The sequence below is a fragment of the Tripterygium wilfordii genome, chromosome 11 (assembly GCF_013401445.1).
Source record: "Tripterygium wilfordii isolate XIE 37 chromosome 11, ASM1340144v1, whole genome shotgun sequence".
Lineage (NCBI taxonomy): Eukaryota > Viridiplantae > Streptophyta > Magnoliopsida > Celastrales > Celastraceae > Tripterygium > Tripterygium wilfordii.
This window is the reverse complement of record NC_052242.1, coordinates 12,731,557-12,751,700: the sequence shown is the minus strand read 5'-3', so window position 1 is coordinate 12,751,700 and position 20,144 is coordinate 12,731,557. Positions and strand designations below refer to the sequence as shown.

The 20,144-nt window shown below is 37.7% G+C and overlaps 4 protein-coding genes and 1 pseudogene across 10 annotated transcripts; 4 read left to right on the top strand and 1 right to left on the bottom strand.

The window, feature by feature from the left end:
• The first annotated feature begins 863 nt into the window (after positions 1-863).
• Positions 864-3,891, top strand: LOC120009273 (F-box/FBD/LRR-repeat protein At1g13570-like). Of its 3 annotated transcripts, none has more exons than XM_038859791.1 (5): positions 864-990; positions 1,380-1,474; positions 1,818-2,651; positions 2,971-3,126; positions 3,314-3,891. In XM_038859791.1, the coding sequence occupies exons 2-5, from the start codon at positions 1,472-1,474 to the stop codon at positions 3,593-3,595; spliced, it is 1,275 nt and encodes a 424-aa protein (XP_038715719.1). In that variant the 5' UTR covers positions 864-990; positions 1,380-1,471; the 3' UTR covers positions 3,596-3,891. The 3 variants fall into 3 exon arrangements, with proteins under 3 accessions (XP_038715719.1, XP_038715721.1, XP_038715720.1); XM_038859792.1 differs by having other exon boundaries at positions 916-990; positions 1,323-1,474; XM_038859793.1 differs by lacking the exon at positions 1,380-1,474 and having other exon boundaries at positions 879-990.
• Positions 3,892-4,080: 189 nt separating this feature from the next.
• LOC120009275 lies at positions 4,081-6,262 on the top strand (annotated as a pseudogene).
• A 147-nt stretch (positions 6,263-6,409) lies between these two features.
• On the top strand, positions 6,410-10,978 carry LOC120009272 (probable E3 ubiquitin-protein ligase ARI2). Of its 2 annotated transcripts, XM_038859789.1 has the most exons (6): positions 6,410-7,175; positions 7,423-7,455; positions 7,602-7,872; positions 8,443-8,923; positions 9,631-10,179; positions 10,473-10,978. In XM_038859789.1, the coding sequence occupies exons 1-6, from the start codon at positions 7,029-7,031 to the stop codon at positions 10,657-10,659; spliced, it is 1,668 nt and encodes a 555-aa protein (XP_038715717.1). In that variant the 5' UTR covers positions 6,410-7,028; the 3' UTR covers positions 10,660-10,978. The 2 variants fall into 2 exon arrangements, with proteins under 2 accessions (XP_038715717.1, XP_038715718.1); XM_038859790.1 differs by lacking the exons at positions 6,410-7,175; positions 7,423-7,455 and having other exon boundaries at positions 7,740-7,876.
• A 189-nt stretch (positions 10,979-11,167) lies between these two features.
• LOC120009274 (octanoyltransferase LIP2p, chloroplastic-like) lies at positions 11,168-14,197 on the top strand. Of its 4 annotated transcripts, none has more exons than XM_038859796.1 (5): positions 11,168-12,081; positions 12,156-12,420; positions 12,706-12,856; positions 13,411-13,581; positions 13,965-14,197. In XM_038859796.1, exons 1-5 carry the CDS (start codon positions 11,912-11,914, stop codon positions 14,000-14,002), a joined length of 795 nt encoding a protein of 264 aa, XP_038715724.1. In that variant the 5' UTR covers positions 11,168-11,911; the 3' UTR covers positions 14,003-14,197. The 4 variants fall into 4 exon arrangements, with proteins under 4 accessions (XP_038715724.1, XP_038715725.1, XP_038715723.1 ...); XM_038859797.1 differs by having other exon boundaries at positions 13,954-14,197; XM_038859795.1 differs by lacking the exon at positions 13,965-14,197 and having other exon boundaries at positions 11,168-11,727; positions 11,816-12,081; positions 13,411-13,878.
• Positions 14,198-14,860: 663 nt separating this feature from the next.
• LOC120009271 (wall-associated receptor kinase-like 14) lies at positions 14,861-18,752 on the bottom strand. The gene is made up of 3 exons (XM_038859788.1): positions 17,725-18,752; positions 16,348-16,428; positions 14,861-16,251 (listed from the first exon to the last, which is right to left on the bottom strand). The coding sequence occupies exons 1-3, from the start codon at positions 18,455-18,457 to the stop codon at positions 14,996-14,998; spliced, it is 2,070 nt and encodes a 689-aa protein (XP_038715716.1). The 5' UTR covers positions 18,458-18,752; the 3' UTR covers positions 14,861-14,995.
• Positions 18,753-20,144: the final 1,392 nt, after the last annotated feature.

The window sequence follows — 20,144 nt, the reverse complement described above, 5'->3', positions numbered from 1 at the left end:
GGTGGACACGTAGAGGTCATGTCCAAATGACCTAGTATTGCTTTGATATCATGTTAGAAAATCCAAGCCCAAACACTACACACCAATATTACTCGCTTTGGACCAAAAGTTCGCACGATTTTGTTTTTCGTGGGCCGTCATTGGTTTTGAGGCTAGAAAGCATGTTAGTCAGAGGCGAAACGTCATGTGAGTGACTCCTCAAAAATTTTAAATATACCTAATATGTAGTATTATAAAAAAGACCTCGTGTTGCAAAAAATTTATGCTCAAATAGTTGAAATAAGAAGACATGACAATTATAACATATCATATTTTATAAACATTTGATTTTTAGTGTTATTTTTCGTACTTTTGAATGTATAATTAATAGATAACCAAAAAAAATTCTGAGAACAACTGCATGTAATCTTCGCCCCTCGTGTTAGTGTGTGAGAAACCACAATCTATGTCAACAAACTGTAGAAGCTTGATTGAAACTTGGTGAACAATTAGTAATAAAAGTGGTGATTGTTTAAGCAGAAGTGGGAAAAAAAAAAGCTGCTTATGGTATTCACCCATTGTCGTCTAGTCCGGTTTAGGATACCTGCCTTTCACCCAGGCGACCCGGGTTCAAATCCCGACAATGAAAAATGTTATGTTTGTTCAGTCTTTTTCAGACTGAAGAGAATCACATAAGAACTCAACCTAATAAATTCATCCCAATAAAACATTTAGTCATCCCAAAAAAACATTTAACCCAATAAACATTGTCGAATTCAGCCAAGGACTCAACCCAATAAAACATTTGGCCCAATAAACATTGTCGAATTCAGCCCAAAAAGTGCAAAAACGTTGTCGTTTTCCTTTTGTTGCAAATACTACAGCCCAACTACAAACTTCATTTCCTGCGCCTGCAGCTCTGGGGTTCTGACTTCTGAGGTTCTCCAGAAATCAATAATTTCTCCAGGTAAATCGCGAAGCAGATGTTTCAAGCGATTCCTTTTTCTCCAGGTAATACGCGAAGCAGATGTTTCAAGCGATTCTTATTCTGTATAATCTGTTTCAGTTTATTCTAATTCCACTCTCTGAGTCGTCTAATGATCGTTAAAAGGCGATTCTTTCAGTTAATTGTTTTCAATTTTTTTTTCTTCCTCCGGTGAAGAATCAGTTCTGTTGTCTGTCGGAAAAAGTGAAAGTAGCGCCGCATGTCATAGGAGCTATTTCAACAAGTTCAAGGAAATGCAACTTAGCTCTCACTGAAAATTGATAATCTTCATAGCTTTGTTATTTACTTGATCTGTTCTTTACTTCACAATGGCCCAAAGTGTGCCTTTACTTTTCAGGAAATTTTCTTATGCTTTGATCGGAAGTCTTCATGTTTTTTTGTTATCTTATTCAAGGACAAGCCGTCGCTGCAAGTCTTCATGTTTAATCTTTTGGGGGAAAGTTGATTGTGTGGCTTCCTAAGCAGGGCAGAAATAACTCAAATAAGATGGTTAGAACTCACTTCACTTATTTGGTTTCTTGACACACTTACTGTAACATGCTAGTATGACTTTTACTGGGATTCTTATTATGAATGATGCGTTTTTCATTTCTATTATACAGAACAATTGTCTTGAAAATCAGCTTATTTATTTGCTATTCAATTTTATTTGCATTCATTTGTGAACTGGTTATATCTATACAAAAATGCTGAGTTTCTATTTGTCAGAATGGCATTTGATTGATAATAGTTCATCTGAGGGAATTTTCTGGCTTTTAATACCAAGTGATTTTCCTTATTTTCTATCAGTGACTGACTTCTATTCTCCTTCTCTCCTTTTTGGATGTTAAAGAAGCAAAGAGAGGGATCCAAGTATGAAATAGAGATGGAATTGGATAAAATCAGCAGCTTACCAGGCCACATCATCGACCAAATTTTGTCACAGTTGCCAATTAAGGATGCTGTGAGGACAAGTGTTTTGTCAAGTAAGTGGAGGTACAGATGGGCCAAAATTCCACATCTGGTGTTTGATAATAAGTGTGTCTCAGTTCCTTCCGAAGACCAAACGTTTGGCAAGAATAAGCTTACCCACATTATTGACCATGTGCTTTTACTTCACAATGGCCCAATACAAAAGTTCAAACTCTCTCACAGGGATCTTATTGGTATCTGTGACGTTGATAGATGGATTCTTTATCTATCAAGAAGTACAATCAGAGAATTTGTGCTAGAAATATGGAAAGGGCAGCGCTACAAGCTGCCTTCTTGCTTATTCTCCTTTGAAAATTTGATCCATTTGGAGCTATTCAATTGTTTGCTTAAACCTCCATCAACATTCAAAGGCTTCAGGAGTCTGAAGAGCCTTGACCTTCAGCATATTACCTTGGCTCCGGATGCATTTGAAAATCTAATTTCTAGCTGTCCTCTGCTGGAGAAATTGACATTGATGAACTTTGATGGTTTCACCCATCTGAAGATTGATGCTCCGAATCTCCAATTTTTTGACATTGGAGGTGTTTTTGAATACATTAGTTTTGAGAGTACCTTTCAATTATCTTTAGTTTCCGTTGGCTTGTATGCGAATAAAAATGCCAGAAATGTGTCTCTGGAGGCTATTAAGTGGCATAGTTTCTTCACTGACCTGCCCCATGTCAGAAGGCTTGAGATTCAGTGTTTTTTTTTAAAGGTAATTCCTCTGCTGCCATTTTTTGTCAGTCATTAGACTGCCCCTGGAGAATTAAGTTCTTTTGTCAGGCTTGTCGTAGAATATGAGATGATACCATTTCTTCTTTAACAAGCTTTGAACTTTTACTTGCTTTGTTGAATACCTTTAGAAGAGAGGAGTGATTTGGGATTTCGTTACTTATTTATTTTTCTTTTCGGATTTCTAATGGCTCCACAAATTCTAATAAACTATTCCAAGTTTTTGGATATGTGCATCTGTCACCATAGTGTATTATTTCAGATTTTGACTTACACTACTACTTGCCTTTTGTTTGGTGCAGTATTTGGCTGATGGCGGTGCACCAAGGATGCTGCCTAAACCATGTCTTGATCTAAATTACCTTTCTTTGCGTATAAATTTCAATGACCGGGAGGAGAATTCAGCCGCGCTTTGCATCTTAAGAAGCTCTCCTAATCTACTAGAACTAGAGTTGTTGGTGAGGTTCTGTGTGCTTAGCTGAAACGCTATTTGAGAATCAGCGTGATGCTCCCCCACACCCCGCTCCATGGGAAAAAATCCAGTGTCCCTTCTTGGTGCTTTTATCTTTGTTGTGTGCATTGGACTTTTCTTTTCTAATAACGACTCTCATTTTTGCAAATTATAATATGTTACACCTTCATTAGGTTCGTTCAGAGGAACAAAATGCAGTGGAAGAACTTACATACGGCTGGGTTCAGGACCATTGGAAGTGTCATTTGGAGCACCTGCGACTAGTGAAGATAGTCGGCATTTCCGGTGTCAGATACGAGCTGGATTTCATTAGGTTTATGCTTCTTTCCTCTCCTGCGCTTGAGAGGATGACTATTAAGCCTGCTTCCTCTGATGGAGGATGGGACTTGATGAAAGAATTGCTGCGCTTCCGACGAGCCTCAGTGCAAGCTGAAATTGTTTATATGGACCCATAATTTATGTCTCTGAGTTTGGAGTTTGGATGCCTTTGATGACTTGAGCATGTAAATAGTATTGTGAACCCTTCTCAGTCTGCTATATACATGCGTTCTTGATGATTTACAATCCTAGTAAATGGGATCCCAGTCATCAGTAGTGGATGTGTTACTCTATAGTTCAATTATCAGATTTTGCGGCTCCTTATATTTACATCAGTCAAGAGACAAGATCTATTATTGGGATGACTGTGATCTTATTTACTGAGATTCCTAATATTTTTGTTTATTGTATTGTAAACTTCTGTGAGATATTACACACATGAGTGTCATTTGAATTACTTGTGGAGAACAATGGATTTAAACATTTAAGAGCATGATATTTCTATTTTTATAATTTTGAAAGACATTTCTATTTTTCTTGGTTAGAAAATATTTTGGTCGAATTATCAATCTCTTTTAAAAAAATAAAATTAGCTGGTAATAAGTAAATTGTAAATAACTAAATATATGTGCTACACCACAAAAAGAAGAAAAATAAAAAGAAGAAGAAATGTGCGTTCAAACGACAGTCATTCAGTCGTTTTTAATATGATGGTGTCGTCGTTTCAATGTACAATCGTCGGAGGGAGCTTGGATCTTTTAGTCCTTTCCATCCACTCAAAATTATGCTCCTCTGTCCGTCATTCCGTCTCTCCTTCGGCTTCAGGAGAAGTGGAGCTGAGGTACGTTAACAATGGCGGTTTCCATATCAGTTCTCACGTCCTCCTTCTCCTCCTATCCTTCACCTCTCTCTCCTTCACGTCTCAAATTTCCCCGAGACCAAACTGCCTCATTTTTTCTCGATCGAAATCTCTCTCTATTTCACTTGCGCCCAAGCCGACAACCCTCACTATCTCTGCCTCGGTGGCTTCGCCTCCGGAATTGGAGACGATGGACCTCAAGAAGCTTGTGAAATCGAGGCTCCCTGGCGGCTTTGCGGCCTCGTAAATGTGCTATTGCCCGCGTCGTTCTACAGGAAGGCACCGGGAAAGTAATCATCAACTACCGCGATGCCAAGGTCTTCTTTTTATTTTAATCACTCTTTGTATTCTGACTTCGATTTTTTATCCCCTGTTGAATTTGCTTTACGTAGGGTTTTAGGTTTTTTTGTGGAATTCCGATGTGTTGCGGAATTTACTGGATTGCTTTGTGATCTTGAGCATTCTTGTCTTAAATTCTACTGGATTAAATCAAACAACTTTGAGTGCGACCATAAAGTGGGTGTCAGACTGAAGGCATTCTACTCTTTACTATTGTGTGACTGCTCAACTCTTCTTGAGTTGTATGTCTAGAACATATCATACTTGTTACTTGAAGTTTGAGCACATAGTATGCGGTCCTTGTTCATTAACTCTTAATTTTATTGGTAAACCTGTGGTCTCCCTTCTAAGGGTTACTGCCTTAGTCATTAATGAATTGAATAAATACTTATGTCATTTACTTCAGGGAAAAAACTTATGCCATTTACAGTGAGCGTTATTCTCTTGTTGCACCACTGTGGCCATGGTCTGGGCCGCTGGTTTCATCTTCTTTTTTGTTGATGGAAGCAATTAGTCAACTAGTAAATGACACTTAGATCATAAGCTTTTACTTGACTTTTAGTTATTTCCGTGATTGGTTGTTTCTGATCTGATGTTTCCCAATCGTTGCAACTTAGTCAACTGACTTTCTGGTTCAATGGCAGAGGGTTACAGTTTCGATTTTCTCATATCCTATTGTGTACAAAGGCTAGAGCAGCTCATGGGTAAGAGGTGGAGAGGTGGAGAGGCCAAATTCCCCTTTTAACAAGATTTTCCAACCTTTTCTTTTTCTTTCCCTTGGTATTTTTATTTAGGTGAAATGTCTAACTGGCTGGCATTGAGATTAAATGCCTCTCTAGTTGTCACGGTCGATCTGTACTTGTCTTTCACCAAAGAAAAGGAAATTCAGAATCTGTTTATGGCATTTGGCTTTCGAGTGAGAATATTTGAACCTCCTTAAATGGAGTGAATTCTGCTTCTGATATTCTCAACTGCGACTTTTTTCAGCAGTAAGTCCTTTGGAAGGAAACAAAAACACTGTCAAATTTTGAGTCTGAGATAGGAGATTCTGTTCCTGATCTAAAGTTATATATCCTTTTGTCACAGACTCACAAGTTGTATGCCTAATAGTTCTGTCTTCGTGGATTATTACTTTTTGTCGACTCTTGGGCTGTCTCATTGGTTTTGTGAGTACTAATACATTCCCTATTGTTCAATGCTCTGCAGGAATATCTGCAAGGAAATTCCCGTTGGTAACTTTGGCATATGAAAGTAGCTACGATGTATTTGTCAAGGCCCATGGGGGTGGCCTCTCTGGACAGGCTCAGGCAATTACCCTTGGCATTGCTAGAGCACTCTTAAAGGTGAGCGAGAACCACAGATCCCCTCTGAGAAAGGAAGGGCTTTTGACCAGGGACTCAAGGGTGGTGGAGAGGAAGAAGGTTGGCCTCAAGAAAGCTCGTAAAGCCCCGCAATTCTTAAAACGTTGAGGTTGGAGTTTACCTTTTCATTTATCACCCCTCTTTTTTTGGAGTTTGCTCTTCAAGCATCTTGGAAAATCAGTTTAACTTTACTGTCACAAGCTAATGCTTTAACTCGCATATTTGTTGTGTACTTATAAGAGAGAAAAAAAATATGTATTGTACTTTGGTGGTACCATAAGCTGAGACTTGAGCATCGGATGGTCCTGTGAGGAACACCTCGGGAACCCCACAACTTACGTTTTCTTACGTGCTGATCTCAAGTCTAAGCAGCCAATACATCCAAGCAGCTTGATATCTGAGCAGTCGAAGAGTCGGTCCGAGTTTGCACATCATCACACCACACAAGAGGCGGGACCTAAAAGGGCTTTGAAGCAATGTGTGAACGTATTTTAGGCGAAAGAAACAAGGGAACGAGGAAAACAGAGCGCACCAAAGAAAGCAGAAGACGTACACGCAAGCATAACAAATATTGGAAAATAGAAAATAATATTGTACAACCGCCAACCCTTCCAAGCCACGTATACCAGCCTTGAAACGAACAACCAATCCCGATACTAGTCATCCTCTACTGCTCTCTACATGGCAAGCATAGAACCTACCCGCTTGACTCACACGATTCTTTCTTTCTTCGTCTTTTATCGTTTTTCCCTTTTAGTCCTCCCTGAATCTTTAGTCATTCACTATTTACTTTCTTCCGAATAGCAAAACCAACAACTCTCTACCAGTCCAAACCTCTACGACGGCGCCGCTTCTATCTCTGAGATTCAGGAAACTTGTTCCTTTCCGTGATCAGAAAGGAGGAGCCGCACAAAGTCACATACTACTCTCTTTGTGGGTTTTGATTTTGATTTTAGTGAAATATACTACTGATCCGTGAGTGATTAGTCCAGTTTGTTGCATAAGTTGATAATGACAATGGACGATTTTTTCTTGAGTGATGATGATGATTATTCTTATTATGAGAATGATGATCACGATGAGTCTATGGACGTGTTTCAATTTCAAGCCTTTGACGGTGAGTTGCTGTTTCCGATGGCGAATGGTCCTTCTAGCAAGGTATGGAGGACTGATAATTTTGACTTTTTTTAATTTTATCATAATTATAATTTTTGTATTTTCTGTTTGGTTGCTGAGAAATCGCTTGAAAGGATAGGATTTTAAGAAATTTTACTGTTGCATATCTTATTTTGATGGATGGTTTCGTGACTTAATTGGAGTCTTTCCATTTAACAGCTGGGGTTTCTTCCAATCCCAGTTGTTTGGTTCTATTTTCTTTACATCTTTTGTTTCTCTTCTTTTGCAGGTAATTACAAAAGAAACTTTATTGTCTGCTCAGGTAAAGCGCGTATCTTTTTTAATAAACTGTTACTTTTGGTCATTTTATATTATGCTCTGTTTCTTTTCATTCAACAACCTAATGCAGAAAATATGGTCTTGAGACACTTAGAACTGCCCCGTATTTGGGGTTCTTATACTGTGCAGAAAGAAGACCTGCAAAGAGTGATGGACTTGCTGTCTCTGAAGGAACACCATGCCAGAACCTTACTCATTCATTACCGATGGGATGTTGAAAAGGTTATGGCTGTGCTTGTAGAGGATGGGAAAGATAAATTATGCGCCGGAGCTGGTGTGCCCATTATTGAAAACGATCTGCCGCAGATTTCATCCACGCTGATGTGCAACATTTGTTTTGAGGATGTAGCTGCAGATGAGGCAACTGTGATGGACTGTGGTCATTGCTTTTGCAACAATTGTCAGTATGATGCTCTAAAATAATTCTCTTACTCTCTTTTTGGCAATTGCAGCATCCTCAAATTTCCAGTTTTGCTTCAGGTTATTATGTTGCTGCGTAAGAATTTAATTTAGGGAACCTTCCGAATGAAGGTTTCCTAGAGCTCTATCAGTTATCTTTATGTCTGAGATCCAGAATCATTTATGGAATTACAATGTTTCTTTATTCACTTTCTGTCAGTTTTCCATCAGTACTGAGAAGTGATAACAGTTTAGGTTTCTTTGCACACAAACACATAGGAAAGTTTTGCAGATTTGGTGTTTGGATCTTTCTAATAAAAGAAGCGCTGGGGAAAGTTTCTTTATCCACCCTATACTCCACCTGCTACCGATACATAAAATGTCCAAATTTAGACTCAGCTATATATATTTTTTCATTCATCTCTTTTTGTTGATGTAATAATATGATATTTGTTTGACATTCTCGAGCATTTTCATAATGCAGAGGTACCCATCATTATACCAGTAAGTGTGCATGTGTTTACTTGGATTGTAAAAGTAACACTAAATTTGATATCTTGAACATTGTTAGGTTGGATCGAGCATTTTATTGTGAAGATAAACGAGGGTCAAAGCAGGCACATTAAGTGCATGGCACACAAGTGCAACACTGTCTGTGATGATTCAAAAATCAGATGTCTAGTTGGTGGGAGGTATCCTAGTCTTGCGGAGAAATTTGACCGTTTTCTTTTAGAATCATATATTGAGGACAATAGAAGAGTTAAATGGTGCCCCAGTGTCCCTCACTGTGGAAATGCAATAAGAATCGAAGAGGATGAACTATGCGAAGTTGAATGTGCATGTGGTGTCCAATTTTGTTTTAGTTGCTTGTCTGAAGCTCACTCACCTTGCTCTTGTCTAATGTGGGAACTCTGGTCCAAGAAATGCCAGGATGAGTCTGAGACTGTTAACTGGATAACAATCCACACGAAACCTTGTCCAAAATGTCACAAGCCGGTTGAAAAGAATGGAGGGTGCAACTTAGTATACTGTGTCTGTGGACAAACATTTTGGTAAGTTCTAATCTGTGTCTAGAGCAAATTTTATCTCCCTGTTCAATTGTAGATGTTCGTGCATAAATACATTCATAGATACATATATATGCATATATTTTGGCTTCGCAGGAGAGGAAGATATTTATGATCATGTAATTTATTGTATTAGACCTTGCTTCTAATTTACCGAATAAAGCCAAGATGTGGCAATTAGCAAGCTCCTGATCCATATTTTCCCGTCTGGCAATATACCTGGCATCAATTATTAATATGTCTAACTGTGAATGAATTCTTTGGAGAACCAAATTTTCCTGACTTCCTGTCTTTATTTTTCAACATAATATGCTCTACATAAAACAGGTTTAATTTTTCTTTTCACGTGCCGCTGTGTATTATTTTCTACAACTCTACATTAATAATATTGTGATGACTGCAATAATATGCCGCCCTTTATTCCTTGCACTGTAATGACAAGGACATTGGAAATGCTTGGCAAACTCATAAATGACAGCATGGGCAAACTTCTCTTACAATGTAGATAAACTTCACTTAGAGAGACTTAGTCTTCTTATGATCATGCTCTAAGTTCAATGGGCAAACGTGATTGTTGCTTTGTTTCATGTCTAATAAGTTCGGTTTTACTATATACTAATAGAGGTCTTATGTCAAATTTTCTCATGCATTTAAACTTGATACCCATTGTAACTCTCTTCCTAGTTATGCAGTTGGCTCTGTGGCAGTGCTACTGGAAAAGAACACACTTGGACAACCATCGCTAATCACAGCTGTGGGAGGTATATAGAAGATAATAAAAAGAAAACTGAGGTTGCAAAGAGGAGCCTAGAACGTTACATTCACTACCATAGTCGATACAAAGCGCATGCTGATTCTTTTAAGCTAGAATCTAAACTAGAAGAAGCCATTCAAGAAAAGATAACAAAGCTGGAAGACAGGGAATCTACTTCTAAAGATTTCAGTTGGGTAATGAATGGGCTCTACAGGCTATTTAGGTCCAGACGAATTCTTTGCTGCACCTACCCATTTGCCTATTACATGTTTGGTGATGAAATGTTTAAAGGTGAAATGACAGAGGAGCAAAAGGAACTTAAGAAAAACTTGTTTGAGGACCAACAACAGCAGTTCGAGGCAACTGTTGAGAAGCTTTCATCATTTTTAGAGGAAAATTTTGATGAATACACGGAGGATGAAATTATGGATCTGAGAATGAGGATCATCTCTCTTTCCGTTAGCATCGGTACTCTCTGTCAAAACATGTGAGTTCCCTTGTAAAACTAATATCTCCTATCTCTAAAATTATGTCCCTTGAAAATCATCACTCTTAAACAGAATTTTGTTCTGTCGTATAAAATGGAGAATTTTCCATAATTACTAAACTAAATGTGGAGATAAAAGGGTGCTTCAGCAACTTAAATGCTGTAATGTGACTAGAAAACTACATTTCTTTGTATTCTCCTTGCTTTTGGAAATGAAAAATAATGGTATTATGTTTGTTATGAATTTTATATATCCTCCACTAACAGTTATTTACTTGATTTATGATATGCAGGTATGATTGCATCGAGAATGATTTGCTGGGTTCCCTGACGCAGGCTGTTCACAGAATAGCTCCCTACCATTCAAATGGTGTGGAGAAAGCTTCAGAACTTCCTAGTTGTTGGGACACTGATGTCTGGCACGCTAAAAGGACTTGGGACATAAGTGGTACTGATGTAACAGCATTTCCAAGGTCCTAGTGGTTGCCTTCTGTAGTCATGGCCAAGTTCAAGTTATCATCTTTACAATAAAAGATGTCTTTTTTCTTCCTTTTTTTTTTTTTTTGGGCAAGTGGGTTTTTCATGCTAAATCCTACTATCCTAGTGTTATTTACGCTAAATTCTGGGTTGTGGTTCTGGTTGGACCTGTGCTGTAACTAGTTCTGGTCCTGAACTGGTAGCAAGTGGGACATCATTAGTATCTGGTACAACTTCCCCATCACCAAAATTGGAAGGTGAAGAGATTGGTCTTGAATCAGGTGGAATTTTATCTTACTGTGTCTTCTCTAGTTTCTTAAAATCTTGGACTATCTTGTCTTCAAGAAACACCACACATACAACCTGGACTTGCAACCAAATACTTCTAAGTTTTTTTAAGAAACATCATTCCTGTCTAGATTCTTTCTGGTATATTGTTGTTCAGTGGAGCATAAATAACACCAGACTTTAGTCTGAAAATCCTCAAAGAAGCAAAAAATCACGTGACTCGTAGGTCTCTAAGAAAACTTCATCCATATTAATAGAATTACAAATTACTCGTAGTAGGTGGATCTCTCACACAATACAAACTACTATTACAATTTGTGGATGATTGATTTTCTCAGAACTACTGAAATTTATTGTAGATGGGAGAGATTTCATCATCTCTATTTAAGGCTTTTGCGTACACAATAGAAGTCTTACCAATCATCATCGCCGCACTTGCAAATTCTGGAAATTCAAGAATACATCATGTGAATCGAAATGTCACTTTTCATTTTTTAACTCTCGATGATTTCCCCAGAAACCAAACAGAGTTAGATTAGGAAGTCAGAGTGATGAGAAAAGAAAACAGAAATAATAATTAAATAACACATCGATGCAGAGAGAGACATTGAAGAGGGGATTCTCTTCTTCTAATCAACTTGGGTGATTTTGGGATCGAAACAGAGTGCCTGAGAAGCGCAAACCCCAGATAGGTAACCTTCATAAATCACATCCCTTCCTCTTCGTACTTCACATGAATAGACTTACAGAAATGATGTTCATTCCAGTTGTCCCCGTGATAAGGTAATATCTCTTGTGATTGAAAGTACGAAAATGGCCTCATCCTATTTTAAATCCCAAAAATACTCGCTGTGTTCGAGTTCTTCTGCAGTTTGCGGTCCGCCGGCTCCAGCTCTTCTCGATATCTACGAACCCTTTCTATTTTGATGTAGAAATCTTCTGCGTCGACTTGTTCCGAATTTTAGGAATGAAAAATCTGGGTTTTGTTGTTGCAACTCAAAGCTCTGGCACAATCTCTGTATACCCAAATCACAAAAGGCCGTGCGGGGGTCACAGATTCTTCCTGAAGTTGAAATCAGTCTCAAAGATCAATAGTAGCATTGAGTCGTCCTCGATCACTTGTAAAGAGAGGAAAGTGTAAGTTTTTCTATTAGGCATTTTCACAAACATCTTGCTTGCACGATTTAAAACTGACATTGCAAGTTGTGTAGGTGTGAGTGCTTTGATTTGCATAAGCAGGTCGTCCCGTACGGCAAGGCATGGGCGTGGCAGAAAGCCATTGTCGAGGAGAAGAGGGAGCTGATACAAAGGAATGAAGAATGCCCTGATACGCTGATCATACTACAACACAGTCCAGTGTACACAATGGGGACTGGAAGTTCTGTAGAGTATTTGAATTTCGACTTAAAGGATGCTCCTTACGATGTTTATAGAACCGAACGCGGTGGGGAGGTGACCTATCATGGGCCTGGTCAGGTATTTTGGGTTGTCATTATTGGTAGAATTACACTTGTACAAAAAGAACCCATGGTAATTTCATATGCATATTCATCTCCAGTTAGAATTGTTGATATATTTGCAAACATTGGAGATTCATATAGGGAGTGAATAGAGTTTTGAATGAAGTCTATATAAGGTTTAGTTAAACTTTGATTTAACTTATTATGTGAACCATTTTCTTGTGTCTCAGTTGATTCTGGAGCATTTTTCAGCTTCTGATACTATTTGTTTGTTTGATTATTATGCTTTGTTGCTCTGCAGCTAGTCATGTACCCGATTATCAATCTGCGGAATCACAAGATGGATCTTCACTGGTACCTCAGTACACTTGAGGAGGTGGTCATTCGTGTTCTGTCCAAGGCATTTTCTATCAAGGCTTCACGAGCTGAGGGTTTAACTGGGGTTTGGGTTGGTAGGTTTCTTTACAATTTAATTGGCTGTTTCATACTTTGCATATTTATTTAGTCACTCTCTTCTCTAAGTATAGTTGAGCTTGTAAAAAAGGTCAAGCCTACTCAATTATTGTTACCTGTGAAGCTTTGTGTGCTCGCGTAAATTCTTTACAATTTAATTGCCTGTTTCATACTTTGCATATTTATTTAGTCACTCTCTTCTCTTAGTATAGTTGAGCTTGTAAAAAAGGTCAAGCCTACTCAATTATTGTTACCTGTGAAGCTTTGTGTGCTCGCGTAAACATGCTTTAAGTAAGTCTAGGATTGATTTTTCCACTCTATCCTTAGAATCCATGTATTCTTTTCTTTTGCAATATTTTCCAGCGCCCTTGCATTACCGAGTTAAAAGTGACAAGCAATGTTTGCTTAGTTTGTGAAATCATAATTGCTATAGACTATGCAGCCTGGTTCCTTTAGTATGACAGCATTTAATCATTGTGACAAGATTTTATTCTTTTAGGGGAAAGATTAGCCTAACTAATTGTCATTTCCCTGTTTCCTAAATTTATTACAGGAGACCAGAAAATCGCAGCAATGGGGATACGAGTATCTCAGTGGATAACGTATCATGGCTTAGCGCTGAATGTGTGTATGGATCTAGCACCATTTCATCAGATAATTCCATGTGGAATACGTGACCGTCGGGTTGGAAGCATTAAGGGGTTATTGGAAGAATGTCAAACAGGTATAGAACTTTCTGATAGCCAGCTAATTGATATTAGTCAGAAATCCCTGGTCAATGAGTTCTCTGAAGTTTTTCAGCTTAATATGGAGTATAAAAAACCTTTTCCATTCTAAACTCTTTGAGAAAAGATCCAAAAGGCTTACCTCGTTTAAGATTGTAATCGAGGAAGATAATATCTTAGCTCAACAATTTTCTTATGTGCACATACATTCTATAAAATCAATTGAATCGAGAAATGAGCAATGTTGAATCAGTTATAATAGAGTTCTCATTGCAAGATTTGGGCTTGCAGCTGTTCTTCTTAAGATTATGGATATGTAATTTGATTACTGCCGTTTTGAATTATGTCTTAAATTCACTCTTAAGTTGTAGCATTGTTTTAGGCCTCTGCCAGCCTCGATGGGTGCAAAAGGAGGGTTAGGCCTAAGCCATATGTCTGCTACAAATCTACTTCTTCATGAGATATTATTGGTACGATCGAGATCTTACGGAACAAGCATGATTTGGCATCACGACTAATAAAATGTCACAATAATATTGGTCCTTCTACACCACATCAGCATGTGACATGGCATGCTAGGATCACTAAGAGTGTGTTTGGATTGAGGAATTTGGAGGGAAGAGAAGGGAAGGGAAAGAGAGTTTCCTTCCAATTCCCTTGTTTGGATAGTTTATAAAAAATTGAGGGGAGGGATTTGAGGGGATTTGGGAGGAAGATTTCATTAAATTTTTGTCAAAATTCTTTCCTCCCAAAATGGAGTCATTTGGAGGGAAGAGATTACTAATTAAGTTACTTAGAAGTTTAAAACCTATTTTACCCTTGAACATAATACTTAAACATAAAAAATAAGGATAAACTAGTAAATTAAACTATTTTTCTTTCTTTTCTTTTTTTTATCTATCCAAACATGAGAAGGGAAATGTATTTTCCCTTCCATTCTCTTCCCTTCCCTTCCTTGCCTTTCCCTTCTCTTCCCTTCCCCCCAAATCCCTCTATCCAAACACACTCTAAGAGTGTGTTTGAATTGAGGGATTTAGAGGGGAGGGGAGGGAAGGGAAAGAGAGTTTCCTTCCAATTCTCTTGTTTGGATAGTTTATAAAAAATTGATGGGAGGGATTTGAGGGGATTTGGGAGGAAGATTTAATTAAATTTTTGTCAAAATTATTTCCTCCCAAAATGGAGTCATTTGGAGGGAAGAGATTACTAATTAAGTTACTTAGAAGTTTAAAACCTATTTTACCCTTGCACATAACATTAAACATAAAAAATAAGCAAAACTCTGCAAAAGTTATGGCATTGAAGGCATTGAAGAAAGAAACTACTGCAAAAGTGCAAAACTCTGCTTAAGGATATTTACACATGACAGAAGCCAAGGCCAACTCAAGAAATATATAAAAAAAAAATCCTGTCAGTTCACCCAATGACTACATTGTTTGGCAAACTGTTTGATGATGATGAGCTTTGTTCACTAGGCCAAGGATCTTGAATCGAAACAGGCGAATCTTCTTTCTCCCTTTCTGTCAAATTCGCGGTATCATTCCCGGTCTGCAGCGGAGACAGACCTCCATTCTTGACACACAAGCTTTGTAGCTTGGCAGATGAAATTGAGAAAGCTGAGGATACATCTGATGAAGCTGCATATTTGATCTCTTCAGGAGGTGTCCATCTACTTAGCCTAATTTGTTCCAGCTCAGCCGCGACTTCAATCATTGAAGGCCTCATCTCCTTATGAGATGCAAGACATCTAAATGCTAGCTCAGCCACTTTATGTACTGAAGAAAATGTCCAAGCATCAGAATGTATGTCAATGAATGGATCTATAATCTCAGTCAACTGTCCCTTAACGATCCTGTCGGTAGCAAGAGCTGCCAAAGTTACTTCATTCAAAGGCCGAGAGAAGTCTACTGCTTTCAATGATGTTATGATCTCAACAAGAACTACACCAAAGCTGTACACATCGCTTTTATCCGAAACATGGAAATTCTGATGGTAATCCGGATCAACATAGCCTGGAGTTCCTTGCGGAGCGGTTGAGATATGGGAAATCTCTGGCCTACCAAGTCTAGAGAGACCAAAATCTGCAACTTTGGACCTGAAATTGTAATCCAGTAATATATTGCTTGACTTGATGTCTCTGTGGTAAATTGGAGGACTCATAGCAGAATGAAGATGAGCTATGGCTTGAGCCGTTTCATAGGCGATAGAGAGGCGGATTGGCCAGGCAAGTCCATCTCCTCTCTCCCCTTGTAAATGCTGGCATAATGTTCCATTAGGCATGAATTCATAGACAAGGATCTGTTCACCATTTTCTATGGAGCAACCTAAAAGCCGGACTAAATTCGGGTGGCAAACCGAGGAAATTAACTTGATCTCATTCATCACTTGATCAGTGCTATCAGTATCTCTACGCCTGATCCTTTTTATGGCTACCCATAAATCGGTTTGGAGCTTCCCCGCGTAGACCGTTCCATAGGCTCCAGTTCCAAGCCTTTGCTTCTCAGAGAAGTTGTTTGTGGCTTTCTCTATTTCCTTGTATCCATATACCGGAATGTCAACACCTGTAGCTTCAGATAGACGTTTTACGTAACCTTTAGATTTTGCAGAAGAGCTCCTTCTCATGAAGCAGCAAACTAGACAGAAACAGATCAATAATGCTCCAAATGCAATGCCTGTTAAAAGGAGAACTCCACATTTAGATTCATATTTTCATGCAGGAATGATTTGGTTATCATTTATGTTTTGTCAAACAGCTTTATAAGAATTACCTCCAACTACAATGGAAAATATGGTTGTTCCTCCACATCGACGAGAGAAATAGTTTGCAGCATTGCAGTGTGAAGAAGAGTCTGTAAATGAATAAGGAAGACATGAAGTAAGAGATTTGCAGTATTCATTTAAAAAGTTGCAGTAAAAAGGTTCTCAATAATCAAAGTCCCCAACCAACGAGAGGTGACTCGGTTGATAATTGGCTGGGTTAAACATATGTGTGTTCAATGTTCGATTCCAATGAGAAGAATATATTTCTCAGCGATATTTTAAAAAAAAAAAATCAAAGTCCCCAATTCTGTTTCAAGTTTACCAAGCTGAGAGTGCCCAACTGTCCTCCTCCCCTGGATATTTCAAGAAGCCATGATTATGGAATATGGATTAGGGTAAGCTATCAAGAAAACAACATCTTCTGCACATTCATCCATTTGAGACAAGTCTTTCATTGCCATTGATTCTCAACATTGCTTGCTCCACAAAAAGAAAATGGACAAGAGAGAAAAAAGTGAAGCCCCACCATACGATGATCAACAATTTTAGTAGCTGGCTACATTAATGATAGTGTTGAATTGATTTCCAACTGCATCATATAACAGGCACATAAATTTAGTAGCAGACTAACGGTGGGTGTGGCTTGGGTGGGTGGGCCTTTCTGGTTTGTATTTATTTCATTAGTCTTTTGCTGTTTTTGTTTATGCAATTCTGTTTGGGGGTTTCTGGAGTCTGTTCTCCATTAATCATAAGTTATGGACACACAGGATTCAAGTAAATTTATGGACTCCACATGTTTCGCATGAAATCTTGTGTGTACCAAGGTTTTTAAAACCGGACCGATCATCAAACCTAAATAATCTTCGATTCACGGTTTAGAGGTTCAACCGGGGTTCAATTCGAACCGGATTTAATGTAATAAATTATTTATATATATATCTATATTATAGGATATAATATATAAAAAAAACTTCATATAATATAATATATTTAAATAAAGTATCATTTTAAACAAAAAAAAGTCTCATAGCTTAGTTGTTAGAGTTTTTTTAATGAACAAATGGTCATGAGTTCAAACCACACAAAGGTTCCGATTCGTAAATTGTTGGTCCTAGCACCTCAACCGGACCGGACAAGTGACGATCACCGGTTAAACCGGTTCGATTCGGTTTTCAAACCTTGGTGTGTACAACTCATCAATTGGGATACCAGCTGTGGGGATCTCTATCATAATTGGATTTGATAAGGCAATAGGGTCTTGCAATTAATCATTGAAACATGATCTTAATCATTGTATCAAGTATAGGGTTAATAATACTTGTGTGTTTCAATTGCTAAAAATGATCTTGTTTAGTTTAATCATTCCAAATGATAATATGACTAACCTTTTGGCCGGCAGCCGGTGCTGCCGGGATACCCATCTCCTTCAAATCCTTCTTTGCATTGGCATCGATAACCCTGCCGGCCGGCCGGAGTTCTCAATGGAATACAAGCATCATTAGCAGAACAATCACACTTACCATTAAGCCACCACCCAAGCTCAACAACCCGAAGATCCAAAGACACGCCGGAGTCATTAAAGGAATGAGGATCAACAACTTGTGCTGATATCACAGACAACAAGTACTGGCACCCAATTCGAGTCATGTTGTCATAATTCAAGAACCCACTGGAACCGGTACCTGAATAACAACTTATATTGCTGCTGTTGTTTGAATTACAATCAAGCCCCTCGAATCGGGTCTTGACATCAATTGAAGGCAAATCACAAAGCATAGCTGTGTTCCTACAATTGTGCAGTAGAATTGCATTACTATTCGTTGGAGCGTAGTTGTCAGTGTAGAGATTGTGCAGGATCCTTGGTGAACGATTGCATTCAGCTCCAATGGCGATTTTGATGCTATCAGTGGTTAGGGATTGGACTGTTAATCCATTGATAACTCTTTCTCCTTTCTCTGTGCAATTCAGACGGATTTGACAACCATCAGAGAACCCAAATGGGTAAAAGACTTCATGGTTTCCACATGTTCTGTTACACTTTGTGGAAGCATGAACTACTCTGTTCAGTGAGAATACAGAGAGTGCTAATAGAAGCAGAATTGGGTCTTTCAAGGTCATTTTTTTTTGAGTTTCACATATGGGGATGGAAGGAGAGTAGTTTGGGAGATAAAAGGCAGGATCTTGAAGCACTAGGAGAGAGAAGTCAACTTCAGAAGATGGAAGGAACAAGGATTTTTCCTCGAGTGATGATATGGCAAAGGAAAAAAGAGGAACACGGTTAGCGTCTTGGATTGGTAAAGAACATGACTATGATTTGATTTTGTTTGACAATGATTTGATGAGAAAGAATGGAATCCGATTCATGGAGAGAGGAGAGATACGTTCTTCGTTTCACACCCCTTTTTGTCTCTTTATTTTTCATGCTTATTTGATGGGCTAAAATATTATATATGTGCTTAGAATATAGCAGTTTTCTCGATTATGTCCTTAAACTATTTTTTTTCTTCATTCTATCCTCAAACTATTGTTTTTCACATGGTTTCTATCCTGAGTCAACATTCCGGTGTTGACTCCGGCGAAAATGCTGACGTGGCATCCATGCGATTATAAAATAAAAAAAAAACTCGTCGGAGTTCAGATGACACGTCAGCATTTTCGTCGAAGTCAACACCGAAAAGTTGACTGAGGAGAGAAACCATGTGGAAAATAATAGTTTAAGGATAGAATGAAGAAAAAAAATAGTTTAAGGACATAATAGAGAAAAATGTGATAGTCTAAGGACATATTTAATATTTTAGCCCTTATTTGATGATTAACTAAGCACTCGTTCATGGTTGTCAATGACAAAAACAGCCTTCCTATCGATGTTCAACAATGAATCAACGATGAGAATTTTGAATAACGTAGATGATATTCATGTTTGTGATATCTCATAAAGTTTCGAGTTAGAGTCTCCCATTTCATTCGCGCTTTTGTAATTAAAAAAGAAACAATGAATCAATGATGGGTGCCCGGTAAAGAAGTCAAACCGGCCTGACGATTTTTAAATATCAATGGAATAGTGTTAAGTGTTAACTTTAAGAGTAGTTAAAAGTAATTATTACATTAACACTATTGTAATATCAATCAAATTCACAAAAAATAAATAAATACGAAATTTGATTCATTGATTTTGAAGTATTTATTGCTATTTGTTGATCTATCTTTTTGTTGCAATAAATATGCAGTTGAGAGGATTTTAGGGAGATAAATGTCATATGCGGACTCACAATAAATTATTATATTTGTTTACCATAAGGAATGAGAATAGTAATAGTAATGAGGATGGGAATGAAAATGTGAATCATTATTATAATGATATGTTTGGTTGTATTAGGAATAGTGATATAATGATGGATTACAACTTTATATACACAAAATATTTGTTTGAATGAAATGAGAATAAAATATTTATTAACGAAATACATTTATGTATTTGTGTCTTTATCTCAATCTTTAACAAGTCATGACAATTTATCAAACAAAAAACAGGTCATATATTATTGAATTATTATATTTATTTTTTAAAGATATTTTTTAAAAATATTTTGACCATTATTGTACAATATAATACCTTCAAACAATTTTTATACAAAAGGCCATTTAAGTAACATAATGCATTTAATATTTTTAAGAGGATCAATTTTTTAGAGTTCACCTAGGATTCCCGAAGATTCAAGTATGTCTTTGGGTACGAGATGAGAATGTCATTACATACATCAAGGGATTGACTTTCTCATTACAATGCTTTTGAAACTAACAAAGC